The sequence below is a fragment of the Crocodylus siamensis genome, chromosome 2 (assembly GCF_052110815.1).
Source record: "Crocodylus siamensis isolate JL-2025a chromosome 2, ASM5211081v1, whole genome shotgun sequence".
NCBI lineage: Eukaryota > Metazoa > Chordata > Crocodylia > Crocodylidae > Crocodylus > Crocodylus siamensis.
Window position 1 is genome coordinate 266,575,145 of NC_143396.1, and position 25,291 is coordinate 266,600,435.

Consider the following 25,291-nt stretch of genomic DNA (forward strand, 5'->3'; position numbering starts at 1 on the left):
ACTTTTAGGATAGGCTATCTCTAAGGAAGTAAAGAAGCCTCAAGAAAAGATTCTGTTTCTTCAGATGGCCTTGGATTTGCTTCACTGACAATTTGTCAGTCTGAGGTTGTGACTAGAAAGCAATAAGAAGAAGTGGAAGCATTCACAGACTGTAAAATGAAGTCAAGGTTTTGGATTGACATTGGAAGTCCCCCGAAAAAAGACTTCTTTAAGGAGCATTTAGATACTTGTGGTGGCATAGTCTGGAGGAATAAACAGCATATTACCTCTAAATTGTAATCTCCTCCACACACTACATTCACTGTGTGGTCTTGGATTGCCCTTCATCTGTTTCACCATGTTTAACATCAAGAGAATAATATCTATGTAACCCTTCTGCTGAGCACCTGTTAGCAGCAACACGGGCCAGGTTCAATTTTGGGGTACTAAATATATTTTACCTTGGCTTGAGCCCCCACCCAGGCTGCCTGGTAAGCACTAAATGAATCACTAGGGTGTCCAATAAAACTAACTACCCTTCCCTCGCAGATCGTGAAAACACAAAATCCAAATTTATCACAAAGAATAAAGAAAAAACAAAAGTAAACACTAACTATAATTTTAAAACAGTATAAACTACAAAACAAAGTTTATAGGTGCCACTCTTTTTGGGAGGCTTTACCTACACCGAGGCAGTCTGGGACTTGGGACTCCCCAGTGGGTAGCTCCAGGGGCCTGCACCCCTACACCTGCTCTTCAGCAACGGGCTGGAGAGGGAAGCCCACAGTGGAGAGTCTTACAAGATGCCCCATGGCTCCACTGTGCCGCAGGGAGCTGCTAGAGACCATAGGTCATTCTGCATTGCATAGGCCCCTTGTTGCTCCCTGCAAAGCTGTAATGCTGATCTCCACTTCCATTTGGTGGCTTTGAGGGGTTAGCTGCAACTTTTGTCAGCATATCACACCCCCAAAGTTTCTAGTCCTAATCCCAGCTCTGCTGGGGCAGGAACTGCAACAGAACTCAAGGAAAAGCCAGCCGAACAGCAAAAGAGCCTGAAGTGCAACCAGTACTGACCATGCTGCTTGGTCAGGACACAGAGCTACCAAAGCAACAACATGTGTCAGGCCCAGCCATGCAGCAAGTGTACAGTGGGGCTCAGCAATACAGCCTTGCTGAGACACAACAGCTGTAAAGCAATAAAAGTGAGACTCAGGCCTCTCTTGCAGCTGGGCCTCAACATACAACAAAAGAACACCAGGCCTACATGGCTGCAGCCTGGACATTTAGTCTTAGCTACGCTGCTAGGCTAAGGCTTAACAGCTGTGAAACAACAAAAAGGGGCCAGGCCTACATTGGCTTTGGCCTGAACTACAACTAGCACTGAACCATGCCGCTTGGTTGGGGCATAAATTGCAAAAGGGACAAAAGAAGTTTAGGCTTATTTTGCTGGGCCTGGACTGGGCCGCAAAAAGCCAGGAAGGTATACACAGCACTGAGGCCTGGATAAACAACAAGTGCCAGGGCTTCACCCTGGCCCAACTCTGCCAGCTGAAAATATGGTGGGGTTTAGCCCCACACAGGTGGACTGAAATGCAACAGCTGTGAAACAGCAAAAAGGGCCCAGGCTTACAACTGCAGCCTGGGCATCCAGTCTCAGCTATACCGCCATGCTGAAACACTACGGTCCCCAATGCAGGGGGCCAGCAGCTGCCAGGACCCTGTTTCTTGTCAGTTTGCATTAGGGAATAGTACACTCATGGCATCATCTCACTCCATGTCTACATGGTTAGTAACTGCCAGGATCCTGTTCCTGGCCAGTCTATGCTAGGGAATAATACATTCATGGTACCACCCCACTCCAGGCCTGTGTGGACAAAATTGCCAACAAGACACATAGCTGGGGTTCTGCGACAGCTGTGCTGAACCAAAGAGAAGTTGCAACAGGAACTAAAACATGCCAGGCTCTCAGCCCTGGCCCAGAGCACGCCAACAAAACTGCCAGGCTCCAACCTGGGCTAGTTTGCTGCAGGGATTGATACCCCCAACAGCATCATCCCCCTCAAAACCCATAAAAAAACAAAAGGGGAAAGAAGAGGGAGAGAACAGGAGTCTCAGGCCCTGAGACGGACTTTCTCTCCCTGTACCTGAGGTTTTCCCTTTACATAGCTTCAGTTTGCTTCTCCAGTGAAAAAGGAGGGAGACCCCTGACACGGGAGCAGACTTTCTGGCTCCCAATTCAGCTTTCAGGCTTTGGCAGCCCCAGGAGAAAAAAGAGAGCGCTAACCCAGGTGGCCTGAACCTTAAATCACTTTTCTGACATAATCACCTGGTCCCAAACAGAAGCAGCATCACTTGAACACTGCTACTGGAACCTGATCAATTCAAAGGCGGTCAGCACTTCAGGTGAAGTGACCAGGGTCACCAGACAGGTCCCACAGGTCCCTTGGAGGGAACTTTAAGACAATGGTCTGGACACAGTGAGAGGGAGGGTGTGCGATCCTCTTCCAGTCCCAGAAAAGGTACAATATACAGCACAAACAAGATTCACAGCAATGTGAAACTAGAACACACTTTTCCCCACACAACCCTAAGGGTATGTGGGTGTTACATTTACTTACTTAGCAAGGCTTTTGTAAAGTATCTCGCAAAGTAAGGCAAACCAATATACTGATGAAGAAGGACCATAAAAAGACAAAGTGTTACTATATCAGCACTGAATTAAACCTAGGACTAAAAGGCAGGAAGGGGTGTAGGAAAGTTCTTTTCCGCTTACAAGATCGGGGCAAGATCACTGTATATATGGTGTTTTGGAAAACTAATATGCTGGGTCTTTTCCACCACCCCTGGGAAGGTGTAGTCTGTATATTAATGAACTTGTTTAGCCCAGCAGTATGATTAATTTAGTGAGCCTCAACCTTTTTATATCCCATCAGAAAATGTGAGCTCTTAAATTTTCATTCATTTTTTGAATATGAAAAAAATAACAGAGCAGTTCTGCTGCAAAAGACCTCAAAGACCACAACAGGTCAGACTTGTTTTAAATACTCTGGATTCCCATTTGAAATCTCTGATTGTGTCTAATCGAGCAGGGGCATATATTTTGCGGCACCACAAACCTCTTTGTGGGGAACATTAAAATGTGCCCTGCTCTGCAGATTTGCATTATAGGGCCAAAATTTGCTACAGGGAAATCCCAGTAGCAAAAAAAAAAGTACCAGTAAAAAATGTGGTGCAGCTCATGCAACAGGAGCATGCACCTGAAGACATAGAGGTTTAGTTCTCTACAGCAGGGGTTGTCAACCGGGGATACACGTACCCCTGGGGGTACTTGGGAGGGCCCTAAAGGGTATGCGCGGGCGGGCGGGCAGGGACAGAGCACTGCTGCCTCCCAGGCGTAGGGATGGGGGCAGGCAAGGGCAATGGCGCCCCTCTGTGGGCCACGCAGGCGCTGCCTGGCCAGCCGGACACAGGTGGGGAGAAGCTTCCCCAGTGCCGCCACTTCCCAGCATCCCACGCTGCCACCACTCTGCTCACTTTTTAGTAAGTGTACCCTCTTCTGCTCCTGGATCCGCATCAGCCGCATGCCACCCCCCACTCTCCCAGCCCCCCAGGGGTACGCTTACTAAAAAAGTCCAGCTGCTGGGAGTACACTTACTTAAAAGGTTGAAAAGCCCTGCTCTAGGGAGACACGCTGGATGCTGGCCAGAGCATCTCCACTCCAGTTGCACCCTGGTTCCTCAAGCATGCTGAGAGCTGGGATGAGCTGGGCCTGGGCAGTTTGCCCAAAGAGGGACAACTTGTCCCTTCACAAAGTGCATGTGCAGGGGTGTGCACTGCAGCAAAATGTACCGGCACAAATTTGTGCCCCTACTATTTTTCCATTGCAAGCGCACACCCCTGCACATCTGGATCTAGCCTCTGGTTTTATTTTGCAAATCGCGTTTACAAACCTAGCAGTGCTCTAACATTGTGTGGCACCCCACAGCACTGTTGAAAGCATTTCAAGATGCCCCAGGATGCCATGGCATTCTGTTTGAAAATAATTGGATTAATCCTTTCTTGGTCAGGAAGAGCCCTTATGCAATAGATGCATTTGTCTGGCATTCAAAATTTCTGTTTCTCTAGGCTGTGCCAGTCATGACAGGTGTGCTGACTTAGTGAAACTACCAGTGTATGCCAGCAGTGGGTATGACCATAGCCAATTACTTTGCACAATGAGTACTGTGAGAAACAGTATTAATTGCATAGAAAAACCCACAAAACATTCTTTGCTTTTAGGAATTTAGGAAGCAGGATGAGGAGTGACCTCCTGGTCCCTTCCTTGCAGGCAACCATATCATTTAATAATGTATCTAGCTTAATGTTGATACCAGTTGGGGTTGTTGCCCTTGTTGCTATTAGAAGGCTGTTCCAGTACTATGCTCCTCTACTAGTTAGAGACTTTTTTTAATTTCCAGTCCAAATTTATTCAAGCACAGTTTAAATCCACTTGTTCTTGGGCCAGCATTTTCCTTTAACTTAAATAGCTCTTCTCCCTTGCCGATGTTTATCTCTGTGATGTATTTACATAGAGCAGTCATATCTTCTCCCAGCCTTCATTTTTTAGGTTAAACAGGCCAAGCTTTTTTGGTCTCTTCTCTTAATATGGGCATGGATACTCATACAGCTTACTGCAGTGTCAAACAGGCAAGACTGTACTGCGTGTCAGCTGCTTCATGGTAACTGCTCACGTGCACACTCTTATTCTAGGACAAATGGCTGCTAACCCATGGCCATGTCTACACAAGATACTAAATGTACAGTAGGCTAACTCTACTGCACATAAGCACATCATGGCAAATTAGTCTACTGAACATTAAGGTTACTAAAAGACTGTGCACTGGCACTATTATTGCAGGTACTAAACTCAATGCACAGTAACCACAGCTCATCAGTGCATGTGTAGACATGCCCCATGGCAGGTTAGTCTTCAGTGAAAGAGAATGAAGCCATCACAGTGTAACTTTCATTTACCTCAGGGTAAAGCATCCAGTTAACTGCAGTACCTGACACACATTAAAGCCCCTCCTGCTTTTACTCCATGATTAGTTTTTCATATACCCTTATCCATAGATTCTCCATTCCCATGATCATCCTAATAACACTTCCCTATATCTACTGGAAATACTTCAACTGATGCATCATAGGATCACATTTGCCTTTTTTAAGGCTGTGTCACTTAACTGGTTCATAGTTATCCTGTGCTTGACAAATACACCCAAGTGTTTCTCCCTCTTTGTCGCTTCCTACTGAGAAGCTCCATCTTATTACAGACATTAACAGCACACCCTTGTGCTTTGTACTAAATTTATTTCCCTTTCTATTACTCCAAACCTCAAGGTCACCCAGTTCTTCCTCTTTGATATTCTGAAATTTCTCCATATCGATGATGTTCCCACAGATTTCATTAGTATTCTCCTGCTCTTTGTGCTTAGGTCACTAATGAAAATATTCCTTGAAGAACACCACTCATAACCTTTTTCCAGCCCAGTAGTTCCCCTTTCAGCACAGTAATTGTCTCCCCTTTAGCTGGTTCTTTACCAACCTTATAGTCCTTCTACTAATCCCCATCTTCTCCAATTTAGCTAATAATATTCAGCGTGGCACCAGATTACAAACTTTACTGAAGTCCAGATAGACTGCATCTAAAGAATCAGTTATCTTATGAAAGAGAATTATCATTTTGGCCATGAATGAAATAGCTCCTTTCTGGGTACTGCATTTTATTCCAGTTACCTTCAGATCTTTTTGTTTAGGATGTAAAATATACTTTGAATGATATTCCTGGGGTACATCTTTCTTTACGAACTTGTTTTGCTAAGGATTTGTCCCATAGTCTCTGTTTCATGCTGAAGACAATATATTTTCTTGGAGTGATAATAATTTTCTTTTCCAAACAGAGGAAGATAGTGTCTTTGATGAATCTGATATTCATGACACACCAACTGGACCCTGCAATAAAGAGTCTCAAACTTTCTTTGCAAGACTGAAAAGAATTGGTGGCAGCAAAATGGTGAAATATCAACCAGTTGAGATGAATGCCCAGAGAAGTATGAAATTTTTATCAAAGTAAATTTGTGAAGAAATGTGATAATCCGTTACTTATTTCATGCTTAATTTGCACCTGTTTTGTTACACTGTGTAACTGAAACGCAGATGATTCTCCTGGTTTTCAGAAAACTGATTTTTCTGATTTTCAGAAAGCAGGAGCTTGCTGCTTTCAAGAAACCAAACTCCTTTAAGGCATCTTAGGTTGGGCACGTGAAAATGGAGTTAAAATTTGGATAGAACCGGCTTTTGAAACTTTGCTATGGCAAATTAATTCTAATTTTTCTGCACCATTGATGGCTGAACTCAAATTGGTTATTAAAATTTTCTGTTGAAAGCCTTTTCTGTTTTTTTAAGTAGAAATTGTCTTTTCAGTGAAACAGAAATTCTTGCTGAAAAACTGCATTGTTGTAAAAAATAATTTGGCTTTCATAGCTGAAAACCAAATAGACAAAGTCAGTTACTGTTTCCCACAAACTGAAAAATATTAAGTTTTTGAGCTTTGGGTTTTAACTGAAAAAATCACAAAATGTAAAAGTTCAAAGAAAACTGAAAAATGTTGCTTTCCATGGAGAAAGATCCATTTTCTGACAGCTCTAAGACTGATCTTTCTCTCTGCCTGGGCATTCAGCTTCATTGGCAGAATGATTCAGAATACACCAACACTAGTGTATGGGGTCCCTGGGCACTACCAAAATAGAAAACAATAATCTAGTTTTAAAAACTCTTCAAGAGTATGTATCTGTACAACAAAATTAAAGTAAGCTATAGCAGAGGGCAATGTACTCAGGCTGGTTTTGATTCTAGCTGACGTGAGCAACAGTAGCAATGAAGACACAGTAGCATAGGCTAGCAACCACACTATGGACCCAAGGTTCCTTTGTTCTCTGGTTATTAGCATATGCTGAACCATTCCTTCATTGCTGTTGTTACCTACGCTAGTTTAGGAAAAGACAGCATGGGTGTCACACCTCCATCTTGTTGTGCAGACATACCCTTCAACATTTCTAAAGTAGTTTTCTGTGTATTTGGCAAATGCAGGATGCATGACAGCATGGTATAAAGATTTTGGTGATTTCTATGTGGAATTACTTATTAAATCAGGGGCTGGTAACCTATGGCTGATAGGCCACATCCAGCTTGACAAAAGATTTTTATCTAGCCTGCCATGCACAGCTTGTTGATATATCTGACTGTTAGTAGCAGCCATGTGCTGTCTAGTGGTGGGACAGCTCTGGCCTGCTTCAGAACCAAACTGTGTTGATTTGTCGCGGTGCTTCTGAGAGGTTCATCCTTAACAGTTGTCAAGAAAACTTTTTAGCCCACTAACTTTTATTTAATATATATGGCCAAATTAATCCTTTCAACTGTACATCTGGTTGAAGTTGTGAATTTGGGTTCAAAACCTAATGGTTTGTGTAATTTAATTGGGGTTACGGCTTTTTGGTTGTCTGGTACAATGATTTTTTTAGCATGGCTCTGAGGTAAAAACAAATCACAGATTATTTTGACCAAAGATTTAACACTGAGTTTGTTACTATGAGATGAAGACATGATTGTTGCCCCAAATCTCCAATTAAATAGTACTAGCTTTTTCTGTTTTAATCAGGTGAAATAGAGCTGGCTGAATATAGAGAAACGGGGGCCTTACAAGACAGCATTCTCCGCTGTGTGAGAGAAGAAAGCATTCAGAAAAAAAAACTGCGCTCTCTAAAACAAAAATCTCTTGATATAGGGAATGCAGACTCCCTGTTGTTTACATTAGATGAACATCGTAGGAAGTCCTGCATAGACCGGTGTGACTTAGATAAGCCTCCAGCCAGTGCTCCTTACATCATGCATAGACAGAATGATTATGGACGGCCCAGACAGAATTCTTCAACCAGGACTGAGAACACAGAGACTCAAGAAAATCCTCTTGCCATGGAAAGTTTCCAGGAAACAAGGAGACCCGTAATACCAGAAGTGAGGTTAAACTGCATGGAAACCTATGAAGTGAAAGTGGATTCTCCAGTTAAATCGTCTGTTTCTAAAGAGGACTTAGATCTGATAGATTTGTCCTCTGACTCCACATCGGGGCCTGAAAAGCAGTCAGTACTTTCCACTTCAGACAGTGACTCTTTAGTCTTTGAACCACTTCCTCCCCTTAGAATAGTGGAGAGTGATGAAGAAGAAGAAACAACAAACAAGATAAATGATGGGGTCTCTGGCAAAATTGCTGTGTCATCTCCCTCAACTCCTGTTAATGTCTCTGTACTCAGCCTCAGCATAACCCCCCTGGTGCAGTTCAGCATTGAGGATTGTTCCAAAGACTTTACTTCTAAGGATGTGAGCAATAATGCTTCATTAGGAAAAGAGGAAATCCCTTCCACAGCTTCCAAAGATCAAAAGGACTTTGAAGAGCTAGCTAAGCCAGAGGAACTTCAGGAGATGTCCTGTGGGAGCCCACTAACACTTAAGCAAAAGCGAGACCTACTGCAAAAGTCATTTGCTGTTCCAGAAATGTCCCTTGATGATAACTCTGAGCTCAACATAGATGAAATTAAGCCTAGTGGAGCAGTTCCAAGTTCAAATGTAAAAACTGTCCTTATTAAGGTTCCAGAAGACTTGGAAAACCAAACAGAAACTGATAAACTTGACACCAACACAGAGTCTGACACAGAACAAAATACAGAACAGAAACAGGAGGAGGAAGCTGAGGAGTCAGAATTTAAGATTCAGATTGTTCCCAGGCAAAGAAAACAAAGGAAGATTGCTGTGAGTGCTATCCAGAGAGAGTACCTTGACATTTCCTTCAACATCTTAGACAAGCTGGGAGAACAGAAGGAGGCAGGTGAGCACAACCAGTAACTAAAACAAAAGTTGTTATTAGCTTCCACAGTTTGTGGTTATGTACCTGATCACTTAGTCCTGTATATATGCGAGAGACCTTGTTGCATACAGTTGTACCCTTCCAAAGAATCTGTTCTTCAGTGAATTTGCATATAGAACATATTGGAACCATTAGGACTGTAGTTTGCATACACACCAGGTCTGACTAGTAGCTTGTTGAAAAGGCATGCTATACTTCCACCACAAAAGTTACTGGGTTTGATGTGGGAGTTAGTGGGAGAGATTCTAATGGCCTGTACTATTCTGGAAATCAGGGAGTCAGTTGTCAATTTTGGCCTTAAAATCTACTAATTGAGTCTGCATTCGCTCTGCTTGTGTGGAGTGTTCTTACAACTTGTTTTGTCTGTAGGCAGAAACTGGTAGAAGGCAAACAAGATATCTAGTCTGGAGTAGGGATGAGAATCCCTGGCTTGTGGACCAGTTCTGGCCCATGTGATTCAGACTGTGGAGCTCTCTAAGGGTCCAGAAATTTGGTGAGGTTGGCGGAGGGAGCAGTGGCAATTAAGGCTGCCACCAGAGCTATCCCTTGCTGGGGGGGGGGGGAATCAGGGTGACTGCCCCAGGCCCTGTGCTTTGGGGGGCCCATGGACAATGTTGTACAGGCCCTGTGGACAGTGCCATTGGCACATGCCAATGGTGCCACGACTCCACGTGGTCACTGCATGATGCCAGCTTTGCGTTCTGGCTGCTTGCCACCCCATCCCCACCCCCCGCTTTGCACTCCGGCTGCTCGCCACCTCCCCGCAACCCCCTCCCCCACAGAGGCCCTGCACAGGCTGATATGCCCCGGACCATGCACACACCTAGGGTTGGCTCTGGCTGCCACTACTTCTCCATCACCAAATTTCCAAGCCCTATGGGCCAGATAATGTGCCCCTGCACCCAGGATTCCATCTGCATGGACACAGATGGGTAATGGGGTCCCATCAGTGACACATGGGACATTAGCCTAAGTTAATGCTCATTAAGGGTGCACATGCACTCTTAATACACATTAAAAAATGGTGACTGTAGGCAAATGGAGGTATCAAATTTAAGTGCGAATATTTAAAGCGCATCAATGCACGTATGGATGCTTTAAAGCACATTTAGTTCCAAGTCAGTCCACACAGCATTAATGCGCTTTAATGCCTGCATGTGTAGATGCCTGTCTAAACCCACTTAATGCACATTAAGCTAATGTGCATTAAATTTAGGCACGCTTAAATGCACATGTGGGGGGGGGCAGGGCCCAGTCCTGTGCTTGTGGGGCTGGAGATGAGCAGCAGGGCTCAATCTGGATCACATGGGGGTGAGCACAGGGATGGTTGCGTATAGTAGGGACTGATCCTGCATGCATGTAGCTGGGGGGGGGGGGGGGGCCCAATCCTGCCCATGCTGGGGCTGGCATGATGAGGCCTGATCCAGTGCAGGGGGGGCTAGGGCTGGGGCTGGGGCTGTGGGCCTGATGCCACATGGGGCTGTGGCCACCAAATGGCATGTTTGACTGGAACCTGATCCAATATGCGTTGGACTGGGCCTGTGGAATGGACCCAGCCCAGAGACCCACACTGTATCACTTGGCCCATGGAGCAAAAAGGTGGGGTATCACTGGTTAGGACTATGCAGACTGCTGGACTTATTTTTTAGCAAGAGCAGGATTTAGGTTCTGAGATTTGCTCATATTTCATTCTCATTCACAGGCTTCTCAAGAAACCTTTGTAAACCCCTTTTACTTTATAACCCCCTATATCTGGATAACTGTGAACTGCAGTGTATGTTATACCTTTTGCTCAAGCCTGCTTTACTGGGGGAAAACCTGGTATTTTTGCAGTACCCCTGACTAAGCCAGCCTTAGCACAAAATATTTCTGCTTGGTTTCTCATCAAGGTAGAAACAGTATTTTATCCAACACTGTCTGAAAAAAAATGTTAAATTTTTCCTCACTCCAGTTTTTCCCTACATTTGACAGGTAGTAGACTGGTGCCTTTAGTATTTTTCACTGTTACTTGGAACTTACTGTTACATACAGCAAGTATTTACATTCCAGGTTTAAAAGCGAAAATATTCTTTAGACTAGAGAGGTGACGTGCAATGTTTGGGTATTCCACAGTCCCACCCTACCCTTAATTTCCATCATGTAACAGTTATATCTCAGTTTTATAAGGGGTTGGTGTTTGACTGGGATCAGAGTGTTGGTGTTCTGTCAGGCTAGAGGCCTAGGCCAATTTGTGGTTGTGGTGAGCCAAGGAGGCAGTGCTGTCTTGTGGAAATAGGCATGAATCTTTAGCACAGGTGCACAGAAGAAAATGGGGGCACTTACACTCATACCCTTTTGGGCTCTACCTTTTTGGGCATGCAAATCAGTGACATCCTGTTTTCCTTTTGGGACATTCACAAACACCTTTTGAACTGAGCTTGGAATGGTTGAGAGCTCTGACATCAGAGATACTAGCCCTGTACCTTATGTCACACACTTACATGTGGCATGATTATGCATTTCTGAATGCATTGTTATTCAGGGCAGAAAGCATAAAGCATTCACAATGTGCTATTAAGGGCCCCTCCTTGTGCAGATAAAGGCGCAATGGGATCTGATGCATGATCCACAAAACTGTTTCCTGTCATGCCACATTTGCACGGCATGAGGTGTGCTTGCGGGATTGCGCTTCAAATCCCATCATGCCTTATTACTAGTCCTGGGCTCCCTCTGTACAAGCAAGTAGCAACCTTCTGTGGATGGGAGCTGCCTCAACTGACAGGGCAGGGGCATACCATGTGCTTCTATTGCTAGATGCCCTGACAGCTGATCCAGGCTTCCAGCTGCAGGGCCGTGCTTGGCCACACATTCAGTTAATGGCATGATAGGAACTAGCCACAAAGTTACTACACATTTTCTTTAGAATAACTTTGTAGCTTATTCCTTGTTGTATAATGCTGTTGATTGCTTTAATATGTGGTCAGCTTACAACTTAAGACTTGATTAACTGGTTAATCATACCTTAAAAGTAACGTAGCAGGGGTCTAAATGACCTGAGTTTCTAGTATCATACTTTGCTGTTAATTATAAAGGTTATTTAATGCATCTTTTTTCTTAAGCATTCTGTTTCTTTTGTCATCCTGAATAGTTCATTAGTCTGTAAATATAATCATTATAGTTCAGGTAAGTATACTTGATATTGCCATCATGATTTAATAGTTGCTCTTCCAAATGCTTATTGCAGGGTGCCAAAGTTCAAATACTATAATACCTTTTGGAAAGGATTCAGACTTAATTTGTTTCCCAGTGGACTATCTAAATGCCCTGTTCCTTCAAGTGAACTGGGTACAGAGTTTCCTGCTTCAGGCTTTTTGTAACCCAGATACGAATTCATGTTTTCTTAGTTAGCTTATTCTTGCCTAAGTCAAACAGCACCACTTATAAAAATGTTTCATTCTGTTCCTCTCATGTTGAAAACTGAAGATGTTTCAAAAACAAAACAAGCCACCAAGCAAGGGAAACCACAACCTGCGCCCCATGATGTTACTGCAAAATCATGTGGTTTTTAAAAATAATAGTTTGGGTTTTGGTTTTGAACCTTTAGGAGTTTTCTATGTGGCTAGTAGACTCCTGGCAGATGTACAAGTGAAGTCATGATAGGATCTGCTGCAGGATTGCCACAATTGTACTTCCTGCCATGCCACATGTGCATGGCAGGAGGTGTGATTGTAGGATTCAGCATCAGATCTCATCACACCTTCTTGCTGGTGCAGAGGGAGCCTGGGATCACAATCCTGTGCCCCCCCCTGCACTGACAAGTAGCAAGCTCCCACAGCTGGGAGCCTTGTCAGCTGATGGGGCTCCCAGCTGTGGGAACATACTCCATGACTGGAAATCTTAGCCTGGCCACACGTTCAATTAGTGGCATGATAGGAATCAGTCATGAAGTTACTACATGTTTTTTGTGTAATAATTTTGTGGCTTATTCCTTGTTTTATTGTGCCATTCATTGCTTTAATGTGTGGCCAACTTAAGATGTCATAAACTAGTTAATCAAGTCTTAAGTGTAATATGTGCCAGGGGCTTAAGAGCAAGAAACAGTTTTATTTTAATGAAAAATGAGTTTTCCTTGAAATCATGTGACTTTAGGCAGAATGGCCTTACAAAGAATATCAGATATTTTCAAGAGTTAAGCCAATCAACCCTTTATACTGGTTTTATACAATAATAATGTATAAATTATATTGTACATGTGGATTATATTCTGCATAATATCAGAATATTCTCCAAGGAATTTACTCACAAATCTCCCTTGAAAAGTGATTTTGAAATAGCTCCCTCTGCTCTTATATCACCACACATGTCATTCCTTTAAAGCCATTTGAGGTACCAGATGGCAAAGGGAACGTTGAAAAGATGTGCAAATACCAAGCAGAGAGAAAGTTGATGAAAAATATACATTGATTTTTAAGTAATACACTCAGAGTTTAAGCATCATTTCCATGCACAGATCCGGCTGCTAAAGGACTTTCAACTCTGGAAATGCCAAGAGAATCATCTTCTGCTCCAACACTTGAAGCAGGTGTGCCAGAGACAAGTAGTCACTCTTCCATATCGAGTAAGTTTTCTCCTGGATGCATGAACTGAAACTTAGTCATTGCATTTGTACCCCTAGCATATGTCAACATCTGGTACATTACCTTCCTCCAAATTTTGCACATGCCTGGAAGTATATTTGTACAGTGTATAGTTAGATTTATTAGCTTCCTCAGTGGCAGCATGATGCTAACAATTAGAAGTTACAAGGTTTTATTATGACATATACTTCATGGCACTTTGTATTTCTTGATTTATATAGGAAGGGGCTCTATATAGCGAGCCTCCGACTACAGAAAGGATGTGGACAAATTAGAGAGAGTCCAGCGGAGGGCAATGAAAATGGTGAGGGGGCTGGGGCAATAGTGGCACGTAGGGGGTGCACCTCATCACAGGCCATGCTCGCCGCTTAGGCAGTGGACGGGGGGCAGGCAGGAGCATCAGTGTCCCCCCTGCAAGTGCCAGCCAGGGAGTGGGAGTGCCTGGATGAAGCAGCTGCAGCACTCCTGGAAGTGCTGTTGCTGTGTTCTAGTCAGCCTGATTGGCTGCAGGGGAACCCCTCCTCTGGTCTGTGAGATTGGCCATGGGGGGAACCCCCTCTCCCCTGGGTTGCAGACTGATCACTGTGGGGGGACAACACATGCCTCCCCCACAAAGGTGGCACCAGTCGACGTACATGACTTAAGAGGAGAGGCTGAGTGAACAGAACTTACTTAGTTTAGAGAAGAGAAGACTGAGAGGGGATTTAATAGCAGCCTTCAACTACCTGAAGGGGGGTCCAAAGAGGATGGAGCCGGACTGTTCTCAGTGATGACAGATGACAGATCAAGGAGCAATGGTATCAAGTTGCAGCAAAGGAAGTTTAGGTTATTAGGATGAATTTTCTCACTAGGAGGGTAGTATAGCACTGGAACAGGCTACCCAGAGAAGTTGTGGACTTTCTGTCCTTGCAGATTTTTAAGACCTGGCTAAACAAATCCTTTGGCTGGGATGATCTACTTGGGGATGGTCCTGCTATGAGCAGGAGTTTGGACTAGATTAACTCCTGAGGTCCCTTCCAACCCTAATTTTCAATGATTCTATACATTGTACATCCTTAAGTAATGATGGGACTAAGAAAAAGTGGTGCCTGAATGTAATGTTTCACTCATGTGGAGTGTGCATTGTATAATGAGGAATACCATTGTCTAGGGTCTGCAGACAGATTTAAATGACAGGAGAATTAGGCCCATACAGTGCTATGGAAATGTTCAGTGTACTTACTGACATTTTACAGCCACTGACTTTAATAGAAGCAAGTTTGGGTCTGTAAAATGAAGGATGCCCAATCCAAAACTCAGGAGAGTTGGGGAGAATTCTTTACCTCTGCCACAAGCTTCTCATGTGAGCTTTGGCAAGACACTTAGGGAAAATGTACAAAACATATTGAAGCACCTAACAATGGTGATAGGATTTACAAAAGCATCTAAACAGATGCAATTAGATCCTAACTCCAACTGACTTCTCTGGGAATGAAGGGTTTTTGTAACAGAACCAGTTACAATGCTGCACCTGCATTTCAGGATCTTAAATACCTCTGTGAAACTGCCATTGGTTTCAACATGCCTTGGTTTCCATCTGGGGAGAATACGTATTCCTTTGTCTATCTTGTCTGTTTAGATTACAAGCTCTTTGGAGCAGGGACTCTCTTTTACTGTGTGTTTTTATATTGTTAATACAATGGGGCCCTGATCTTGCTTGACAGCATCAGGCATTTCTGTAATACTTAGTGTTACTTAGGCATCTTATTTATGGACATAAATGCTACACATTATCAAAAATCCTGATTAGAAAAAGTTCTTAAAGAATCTGTCTTCTCTAATAGAGATGGCTGTAGAAATGGAGAAACTAAGGCTATTTTGTCAGCTGACAGAGGATAACACATACCAGTTCCCTTAGAGTTCTGAGGTTTTAAAGTTATCTATAAATAAAGAAATCCTGGAAATATTGATTCCATTATTAGAATCCTATACATATACTGTTACATGCTTTTCTGCAACAATCAATCTGGCTCCAACACAGCTTAAAGGCCTGAGCAGCTTTTTTCATTTTATTGCCATTTTAAATTACAGCTGTCCTTAAGAAAGCAGGTAAATAGCTCTGCAAACCCAAACCTGCTCCGTACCAGTCTGATTATGTACAAAATACATGAAAAAAACTTTAATTACAGTCATAAAATCTGGTGAGAAAGTCCAAAGAGAGAATTTTCTCAGTGTTGACAGTCATCTACACTCCAAACAATGTTCTTGATTCTGGAGTTAATTGCTGTTCTTTCATCATGAAATTCTGTACTTGATAAACTAATAAGGCATCCAGGTATAATCCTTGCACTGGATTTTACCATTGCATTCTCCTAATTTGATGTGAATGGCAGCTGCAAAAGGAAAAAAAATCAAAGGTTGAATGGATTCCCAGTTTGACTCCATTTTACAAGTTCAGTTATACAAGATTTGGTTTACTGCAGGGTTGGATAATTTTGTTGTAACTGGATCAGACCAGAGTTTAAACAAGCTTTGGTATATCAAAAGAATATAAATAAGGAAAAAAAAGCTACCATACTTCACAGACTGAAATGTTTGAAATTGTTTCATCTTGCAAATTCCCAGTGAATGTTATCATTCTCCTTATTAAAAGCCTGGTGCTAGTTTTTATTTTGTTAAAGAGTTCTCTGAGTTTGAATCCTTTTTGAGTTAGAGACTGAATCAGGACTTGAGATCTTAGCACATGAAAACTTTGGGAAAGTTTAGATCTCACTTATTTTTCCCTTCTTTGCCTTCTCTGTCAATGTGAAGGACTGTTAGAATGTTTCTGAAAGTGTAGCTGTTTATTTTGGGTAGTTTACAACTGTATGGCCATGTATTATATTACTACTGTTTTTAAACTGAACGAGATGTAGCTACAAATGAAAATTGTCATAATGAAACCTTTTTGCTTCAGTGGGTGCATCTACACATCTACTTTACTGAGGAGTAGACTAAGGAGCAGTAAAGTGTCACAGTCTACACATGCGCCAGTATTAGGGCTCAGTAAATTAATTAACTCCACTGTCAGATAGCACTGTTCCTTACAGTACTATCTTATGGCAGAGTCAGTAAGTGTGATCAAATGTGCATGTAGATGGTGGCTGCTTGGCTTCTGCCAGCCCTTCTGCTGCTTGATGCTGCCACTTGGAGCCTGGGTATGATCCCCTATTCCCCTTGCCAGCCCAGGTCCGCTCCGCCCCAGCTCACACTACTGCTGTCCCAGACACACGTATAAATAGTGTACCTGGGAGCAGTGTACTCCAGCTCAAATAGCTGTGGAGTTTATTGCGTCACGTTAATTGCATGTGTAGATGCACCAAGTATTTTGCTTTAAGCTCCCAGTTCAGGATCATTTTTCAGCATATGCTTATTTAATGTTGTGACAGGGGGCAAACTCCCAGATTCAGTCACGGTACTGGCCCGCTCACCTGTCTTTGGGCATATCACTTGCCTTACTCGCCTGCCATGCCTTGTTATAAATTAAAGATATTATTTAGGTGGGAGACTACCCTTTGAGCACCCTGATGTCCAAGGGCAGTAAACACATGACTCCTACCTCCCCCTATCATGTCCACTGCCTTGCATATGTTCCCGTGAGATGTGCTATGCTCTGGCTCAGCATTCTCAGCTCAGCATACTGCCCTATACAGGGTCTCAAACATACTGCCCCCCTTCTCACTGGGGCCTCTAGCACTTCACCTGCTCTCACCAGACCTTTTCCACTCATTCCCCCTTACTGGGCCAAATTCACCTTCCCTGCTCTCTTGAGCAACCCCAGAGGGCCGTCAGGCTTGACTCTGCACTCCCTGGCCAACACTGGCACAGCCTTTTGGGCCTCTCCCATGACCCTCATCTGAACACTGGCTGGGCAATTAGCAGAACACTGGGCTGACTCTGCTCGAGGCCCCTCACTAAGTAACACTGCCCACTGGTTCACAGCTTTAGGGCTGATGACTTGCCCCTTTCACTTGTGATTCTATCTCTATGTTGTCTCTTACAGCCTCAGGCACCCAAAGGCTTACCTAGATCTCTCTGCCCCTTTCTCCCATGGCCTCAACACACTTACCCCTCAGCCAGGGCCTCAACTCAACTCTCACCCCTTCCTGGGGCTCCAAGGTCTTACACCTCAATAGGTTCAGGTGTCCCTTGCATAGGTGTGTCTTGCTCCACTACTCCTCTCCAGGGTCTTGCACCCCTATGGGCTCAGGTGCCTCACATGGGTGTGCCTGTCCCCATTCCTCTCTGGTTTTATAAACCCACTAGTTGGTGGGGGCTGGGGTTAAGGTGCCCCTACTCACCTTTCACTGGGGAGGCAACTGGCCTGGCATTCCTTGGAGGCTGTTCCACTACAAACAGCCCTGCCAGGCCACAGGCAGTTTCAGGTCATGCCCAGGACCAGGAGCCTCCTGCTATCATAGAATCATAGAATCATGAGTCAGAAGGGACCTAGACAGATCATCTAGTCTGACCCTCTGCCATGGGCAGGAAGGAGCACTGGGGTGGCAGAGGTCATAAGGCCCCAGCCAGGTGCCTATGCAGTCTCCTCTTGAAGATTTCCAGGGAAGGTGAGAGCACCACCTCTCTGGGAAGCCTGTTCCAGGCTCTGGCCACCCTTACAGTGAAGTAGTTCTTCCTAATATCTAACCTAAACCCATCCTCCCTCAGCTTGTGGCCATTGTTCCTGGTGACTCCAAGGAGGGCCCTGGTGAACAGACTTTCCCCGAGTCCCTGCTGGTCACCCCTGATAAGGTTGTAGGCAGCCACAAGATCCCCCCTCAGTCTCTTCTTGCGGAGACTTAAGAGATTCAGGTCCCTCAGCCTCTCCTCATAGGGCTGTCCACGGAGGCCCTCAACCATATGAGTGGCCCTCCTCTGGACCATCTCCAGGTTCTCCACATCCTTCTTGAAGTGCGGCGCCCAGAACTGGACACAGGACTCCAGCTGCGGCCTGACCAGTGCCACATAGAAGGGGAGCAAGACCTCTCGGGACCTGTTAGTGATGCCCCTGTTGATGTATGACAGGGTGCAGTTGGCTCTGCTTCAATTGCTTCATCGCATTGAGGACTTATATTCATCCCGGAGTCAATCCTGACTCCAAGATCCCTCTCTGCCTCTGTGCTGCTGAGAGGGTCAGCCCCTAACCTATAACCATAATGCTGGTTCCTTCTCCCCAGGTGCAGCACCCTGCACTTGTCCTTGTTGAACCGCATCCTGTTCAGATCCACCCACTTCTCTAACCTATCCAGGTCTGCCTGGATGCAGTCCCTGCCTGCTGGTGTATTCACTTTATCCCACAGCTTGGTGTCATCAGCGACCTTGAACAGGGTGCTCTCCACACCCTCGTCCAGGTCATTATCTCCAGTAGCTCCTGCCCTTACCTCCAAGATGTTCCTTAAGCAGCAGGGCAGCCAGGTGGTGTTGCTCCCTCAGCTGCTGGCAGCAAACTTCTGCCCCAGTCCTGAGACGCAGGATCTTAAATGGCTGTCTCATATGGGTTGGCCTGCACCTGTCTGCGGCCTGCTCTCTTCCTTAAAGTGGCAAACACGGAAGGTGCTCTGCCACTTACCTTCCCCCTTAAACTTGGTTCCTGGGGGGAGGTTTTTCCCTGCTGCTTGCAAAGCAGGCTCATATGGAGCCTGCAACAGCCCTTAAATGGTGAGCATCCTGCTGGTGCTCTGCCACAAACATGTTTAAAATCTTACTCAAGATTTAAGCACATGCTGAGGTGCTTTCTTGAATCAGGGCTAACAGTTTATAGGGCCAGAGCATTTTCTCACTATACACCATAAAATTGGTTTAGTTGGTGGAGATACATTGCTCAGACAATGCATAAAGTGGATGGAGCATGCAATCCTTCATGTGGAAGGGAGGAGGAAAATGGTAGGTAGGAAGTATTCTTTCAACTGTTTCTTTTTTTCATTTGAGAACCAGGGAAACAGATTATAACATCAGTTTTATTAGATAACTGTTAATACTAATTACATAGCCATTACATACTCATTACATAACGGGTAATTCTGAGAATATTGTCAACAAGTAACTTTCAGTAAAGCAAACAGTAATGTAGTTACAAAAATATAACGAATGACTCAGGGGTGTATAAAAGTTGGTTGCTTTGGAGGGGCAGGAAGCACCTTTTACTATTTAGATGCAGACCTGTTTACAAGGTGGTATTGAGCCACACTACCCTATTGGGGAAATATAGTCCCTTCTTGAATGACAATGCCCAGGGTGGTATACCACACAAACAGCACACCTGTCACTCTACAGACTGGTGAATAGGGTGGGGTACAAAGCCATGTTCTTTACCCCCTTTCTTTCTAAGGAGTGTGTAGAAGGAGCAGTCATTGTGCTCTCTCAAATACAAACACCATGATTTTATTTCCCCTAATATGTTGTGTGAGAGGCATTGCTGAGGAAGAAACTAACTTTACCATGTGCACACAAGTCTGGGTGAGGTGCAGTCTGGTTGCATGTTGAGGGATATTTGTGGTAGTTTTTTAAACTATGGGGAATATCTAATAAAGCTGGTCACTTGAATGGATTTCATGGTTTTTTGTTTTGTTTTGTTTTTATAAAAATTGAAGGCCAAGGAATTCATGGTAGACAGTGTGGGTGAAAGCCTAGCTCCACTAAAGTTCTTTGCCATTGGCTTTCATGGGCCCAGAATTTCACCCTACATACTTATGAGAGTAGACTAGATTGCCTGAATAAGAACATGAAGTCAAGCCGTTGGTTTTCTATACAGAGGATGGCCCTTTCTATTTCATGCGGATGGGGAAAATCAGGAAATAAGGAAAGTGCTTCAAAAGTCATGTGTTTCTCTTAACTGTCTTGTATATTTTTGACTTGCAGCTCAGTTTAGGCAAATGAAAAGGGGTTCCTTGGGAGCTCTGACAATGAACCAGCTAATGAAGAGGCAGCTGGAACACCAATCTAGTGCACCCCATAACATCAGCACGTGGGATACTGGTGAGTTATATTTCTCTATTATTTTTGTTTCCATTCCCTTTGTAGAAGGGCACTAAGGTGCCTGCTACTTTGAGAGCAGAGATAAGGACCCAGGTGCAGGTTGCCGGGCCAACCAGTTAATGAGGGTAAGGACTTACACCTACCTGGTCAGCTGACCAGAAGGGGCAGGGCCTGGTGCCTATATATCAACCACAAGTCTGAGGCCAGGGGGTGTGGGCTGCTGGCCACCAAGGGAGAGAGAATACTGCCTATGTGAGTAAAGAGGAGAAGCTGGACTGCATGAGCAGGCTGATACTGGGGAAGAGACAGAGTACCCGTTGGGTGGCTAGAAGGATGTTACAGCTAAGTGGCTAGAATTTATGTTATAGCCCAGGGGCTTATGCTTTGTGTTTGTGGTTTACACTGGAGGACTGGGTGAGGCTATTAGGGGTTGGAGGAGGCCTCATAGGGGCTCCACGGTAGCGTGGAGACCCTGGTGCCAGAGAGGGCACAGCATCCGGGGGTGCACTGACCCCAGCTTCAAGGCAAATGGGAGCGGAGAATCAGAGGCCAGGTAAGGCTGAGGCCACCTGATCCCAGCAGGGGGTTGAGACCCCAAGGAGGGGAGTTGGGGCCAGGCGTGGCGACGGCCACCTGAGCCCCAAGGCTGCGGTAACCCCAGAGCAGGGGGCAGCGTGATAAGTGCCCCAGGGCAAAGATGATGAGAAGCCCTGAGGTAAAGGGGGCAACGAGAAACCCCGAGGCAGAGGGGGCAACGAGAAGCCCGAGGAAAAAGGGGCAGCGGTTGACGAGTGCCAGAGGGCACGGTGGCAAGACGAGGGCTGCGGAGAGCCCGAGCACCAGAGAGGGTGCAGAGAGCAAGACTGACTGAACAACATCCGGTACATCTGCAAGGCTTGGGACATGGTAAAGGGGTGGTTGGAGCCATGCATACCCCATAAGGCTGGGGTGCCCAGGAACACCTATTAGCAGAGCCGGGCTAATGTATAGGAGGATAACCGTGTCCAGGAGAACCGAAGAAGCAGCCTCCCTAATTACATAATTGACATCAAAGATGTGGCAGGCGAGATTGAGTGTGCATCGTAGACCAACTGGGCATGGTAAGGGGCGCTAGGGGAGAGCACGGTGACCCCTAGGGAGTTACTCCTGTTCCACCCTTCAACCAATTAATGCCTGTATAGATCCATTGAAAATAATGTAAATGAACATTTCCATTCTACCAGTTGAGAAAAGCAACAAAGCTTAGGTCTGTAGTGGAATTATACACAGTGGGCCAGATCATGATCTAGTGTAAATCCACATTGCTTTATTGTAGTGAGATGTTACACCTGTGGTACAATGTGTGCTATGGCTTTATATGCAGCTAGAGTGAAATCCTCATGTGACTTAAGTCAATGAAGCATTATAATTGATGTCAGTAGGATTAGGATTTCCTCCCTAGTATGAGTGGATCAGTCTTAAAGGTATTTTTGCAATAATACTGGAATACTAGATTTATACACATGCTCTAGGAGTATGTGTGTGTGTGGGGGACTTTCATTAGAGCAGGTTTGAGAGCTGCTCTAGTCAAAGCTCTCAGAGTGTCTTGTGTATCAACATCCCTGCTGAAAAATGGTGGTGGGGGTGCTTAAACTAAAGCTTGTTGCTGGTATCTGCTGGAGCATGGTAATTACACTGCACTGAAGCAGCCTCACTGCTTGTGTATAGGCACCCCTATTATTAACAGTTTATACCAAAGGAAGCCTCGTTTTTCCGTGGGCACAGTTTTGAGATTCTATTGCAAACCTGTGCAGGCTCATGGGGCACTTTTACACATACTCTGACCCATTCCAATTAGAATGTGTTGGAGCAGACTCCAGAATCAAGAACACTCTAGTGTGCTGCAGTGTCTCATGTATTCAGTATCCCTGAGTTCCAAAATGGTGGAAAGGATGCTTTAACTAAAGCCCCATGCAGTGCCATTTTGAAACATGGGATGCTGAATACACAAGACACTGAATGTGTTTTATTTAGAGAAGCTCCCAAGAGCCACTCTAATTAATATGCCTCCCTGGCCCCCACCCCCACACAAGCTTGTGTATAAGTATGCGTGAGTTTTCCATTCAGTAATTCACGTAGGCCAGGTACATACATTATCTGCTTTTACCCTCACTCTGCTTCTGTCATTTGCTTAGGACAAATGATGAGAAACCAGTTTATATTTCATAATAGAACAGAAATTCATCACACAAACTGGTCTATACCCATAGCAGAGCAAAAGTTTGGCACACATAGACTGGTTTAAAAATGGTGGAACCCTGTCTAAGATTTGTCCCCCCACCAAAGGGCAAATGTTCATTTTCAGTGTGTGTTCTGTTCACTACCCATCGAATCTACATTGCTTACAGAAAATTGTATAACTTAGATTCCAGCTTGGGCTTTTTGAATGTCTCTATCTAGCCCTAGGGTTTCCATTTTTCCTCCCACTTATGGTGAAAAGTAAAGCAGACAGTGAAAACTGAATTAGGTACAAAATGTTATGGAATCATAGAAAATAGGGCTGGAATGGATTTTAAGAAGTCATCTCTGCCAACCTCCTACCTCTGTGATCCTATGATAGCAGTAATATTATATCAAGATGCTTCCTGGGACTTCAGAAGATAATCAGGAGGTGCCAAGGAAAGGGGGCAGGATTTAAAACATTTACATTCAACATAGCACTTTGTCCAGTGTCCCCACTGCTAGGTTAGCGGAAACATTGAGTTCAGAAATTGGTCTTAATTCAATATTCACCTTTAATCCCATCAGTCCCAAACTTGTTTCTGAGGCACAACATCTGTTCTCAGACTTGCTCTTTCTACATTCCTCCACTGGGTATTGCTCATAACTTTGGTCTTGATTCATCAAGCACAGAATTTGTCAGTGAAAAATGTCCATGAACATATCAAGTAAGTTTTCTCCTGTAGACCTTTCCGAAGTCATCACTGGTACAAAAACCTTAGTTTCTAAACTAGTATTTTGGAACTTTCATCTCATATGAGCTATGCAGTCTATCTTTCAAGTCAGTATTCTAATCACTATATCTTCATGGAGCTCTGCCTTACCATTCTTAGTTGTGACCACAAGGCTTCTTTTCAATATTTATTACTTTTCTCCAACATACCTCACTTTGAGTTAGTTTCTCCATTGGGTGAAGGTGCTAACTGAACATTGATTTTCAAGAGTACTTTTGCACCATCCAGCATATTTCAGTTGTGGACTTCAGAATCAAATCATTGTTTGAGAGTTAACACATGTTTTAGTGTAAATGCTAGGGGTGGTTGAATGTCATCTCTGCGTCTCACATACCACAAATTTGATATAACTGCTCTTCATTAGAGGGTTCTCAGGTACAGATATGAGGAAATAGAATCATGATATTGCAAGCAGATGACAGTAGGTTACTTTATGGATGCTTTATGTTGTCTGCATTGATCCTGATAAACTGACTGCTATACTGTACCTATCTTTATTCATCTCTCATTTCAAAATGCTCTTTTCCAAACTGTTTCTCTACAAAATAAACTCATTGTGTGTCTTTCTTATACCAGCACAATCTTTTCCTTGAACTACCAATCCCTTGGCATCCTTAGACATTATCTTCCATTCTCTGTGGTTCTTAACATCTTTCATTTCTTTCTGCATCTTTGTAATTAGGCATTCTTTCCTTATCAAATGATCTTGACTCTGAGCTATCCTAAAAGGCTTCTTTTGATACTGCTGAATCTGTGCCCTGCTTCCTCTACAGATTTCTTTTTCCTTCTTCTTTTCTTTTCTTTCTCTTTTCATACTCAGAAAGTTAACCCTCTTTTTTCTTGCTGTTGTGCACGTGTTTTAATGTTGTTTTATAAGTTTGAGTGAATTAGTGGTGTTGGTAACAGGTGCCAGATTAATAGTACCAGAGACTGAAGTCATGTATTTATCCACAGAACAGATACAGCATGGGAAGCGGCTTTGCAATGTCCCTGTTTGCCTAAACCCTGACCTGGAGGGACCACCACTAAGAATAAGAGGTTAGTTCAGTGTGTTAATGTTTTTTTATGAATATCTACCTTGGCTAAACTTGAACTGATGACTTGGAAATGAAAGGTTCCCATTACCTAAGTCACTGAGTCTTTATTCCCAACTTTTGGAATTCTCTATTCTGACATGCAAAACTATTCGGGCTTCTTTACAGTTCTGCAAAGAGTACTGAATTAACCCTTCTTTAGACTGAATTGCATCTTTTCTTGCTGTTTGGCACAAGATCACTGAGAAGTATTTTTTATTAGCAGCTGAACCATGTTCCTTTTAAGTAGCCATGGTTATGTCTACTTTTAACATCGTCACACTGAAGTATAATCTGCAGCTAGAGATGGCATCAGTATAACTTCCAGAGCAATGATAAAAAGGAAGGCAAAAACTAGCTAGACATATGCAAACATTCATATTTCCTGAATTCTGAAGTTTCCCATACCACTGAAGGGCTGCAAGGACTGTGTAAAACTTCTGATGCATCTAGTGAAAGCTTAAAGGCACCACTAATCAAATATGATAGTGTGGAAAAGAAAGTTTCCGGTCACACTTAACAAAATAGTTGTTTGTAAATTTTCTTTTTTTCATGTCAGCAGCACTCAGCACCTTCCCCATGTTGTGAATCCACATATCAGTGGGATCTTATGTAGATCATTTGGTCTGAGAGTAGACACTGAACTTGCCTTCGCAACAGCAGATTTGGAGCCGCACA

The 25,291-nt window shown here is 44.0% G+C and overlaps 1 protein-coding gene across 4 annotated transcripts in view; it reads left to right on the top strand.

The window, feature by feature from the left end:
- Window positions 1-25,291, top strand: part of UNC79 (unc-79 subunit of NALCN channel complex) — a 189,973-nt gene that overhangs the window by 91,418 nt on the left and 73,264 nt on the right. For 2 of the 4 annotated variants that reach the window (XM_090034993.1, XM_090034995.1), the window contains 5 exons: window positions 5,919-6,068; window positions 7,676-8,899; window positions 13,428-13,535; window positions 20,431-20,547; window positions 24,495-24,578. In XM_090034993.1, the coding sequence (XP_089891119.1) occupies window positions 5,919-6,068; window positions 7,676-8,899; window positions 13,428-13,535; window positions 20,431-20,547; window positions 24,495-24,578 (1,683 nt within the window). Of the gene's footprint in view, window positions 1-5,547; window positions 5,551-5,918; window positions 6,069-7,675; window positions 8,900-13,427; window positions 13,536-20,430; window positions 20,548-24,494; window positions 24,579-25,291 lie in introns of all 4 variants that reach the window. The other 2 variants (XM_090034994.1, XM_090034996.1) reach the window with 2 other exon arrangements.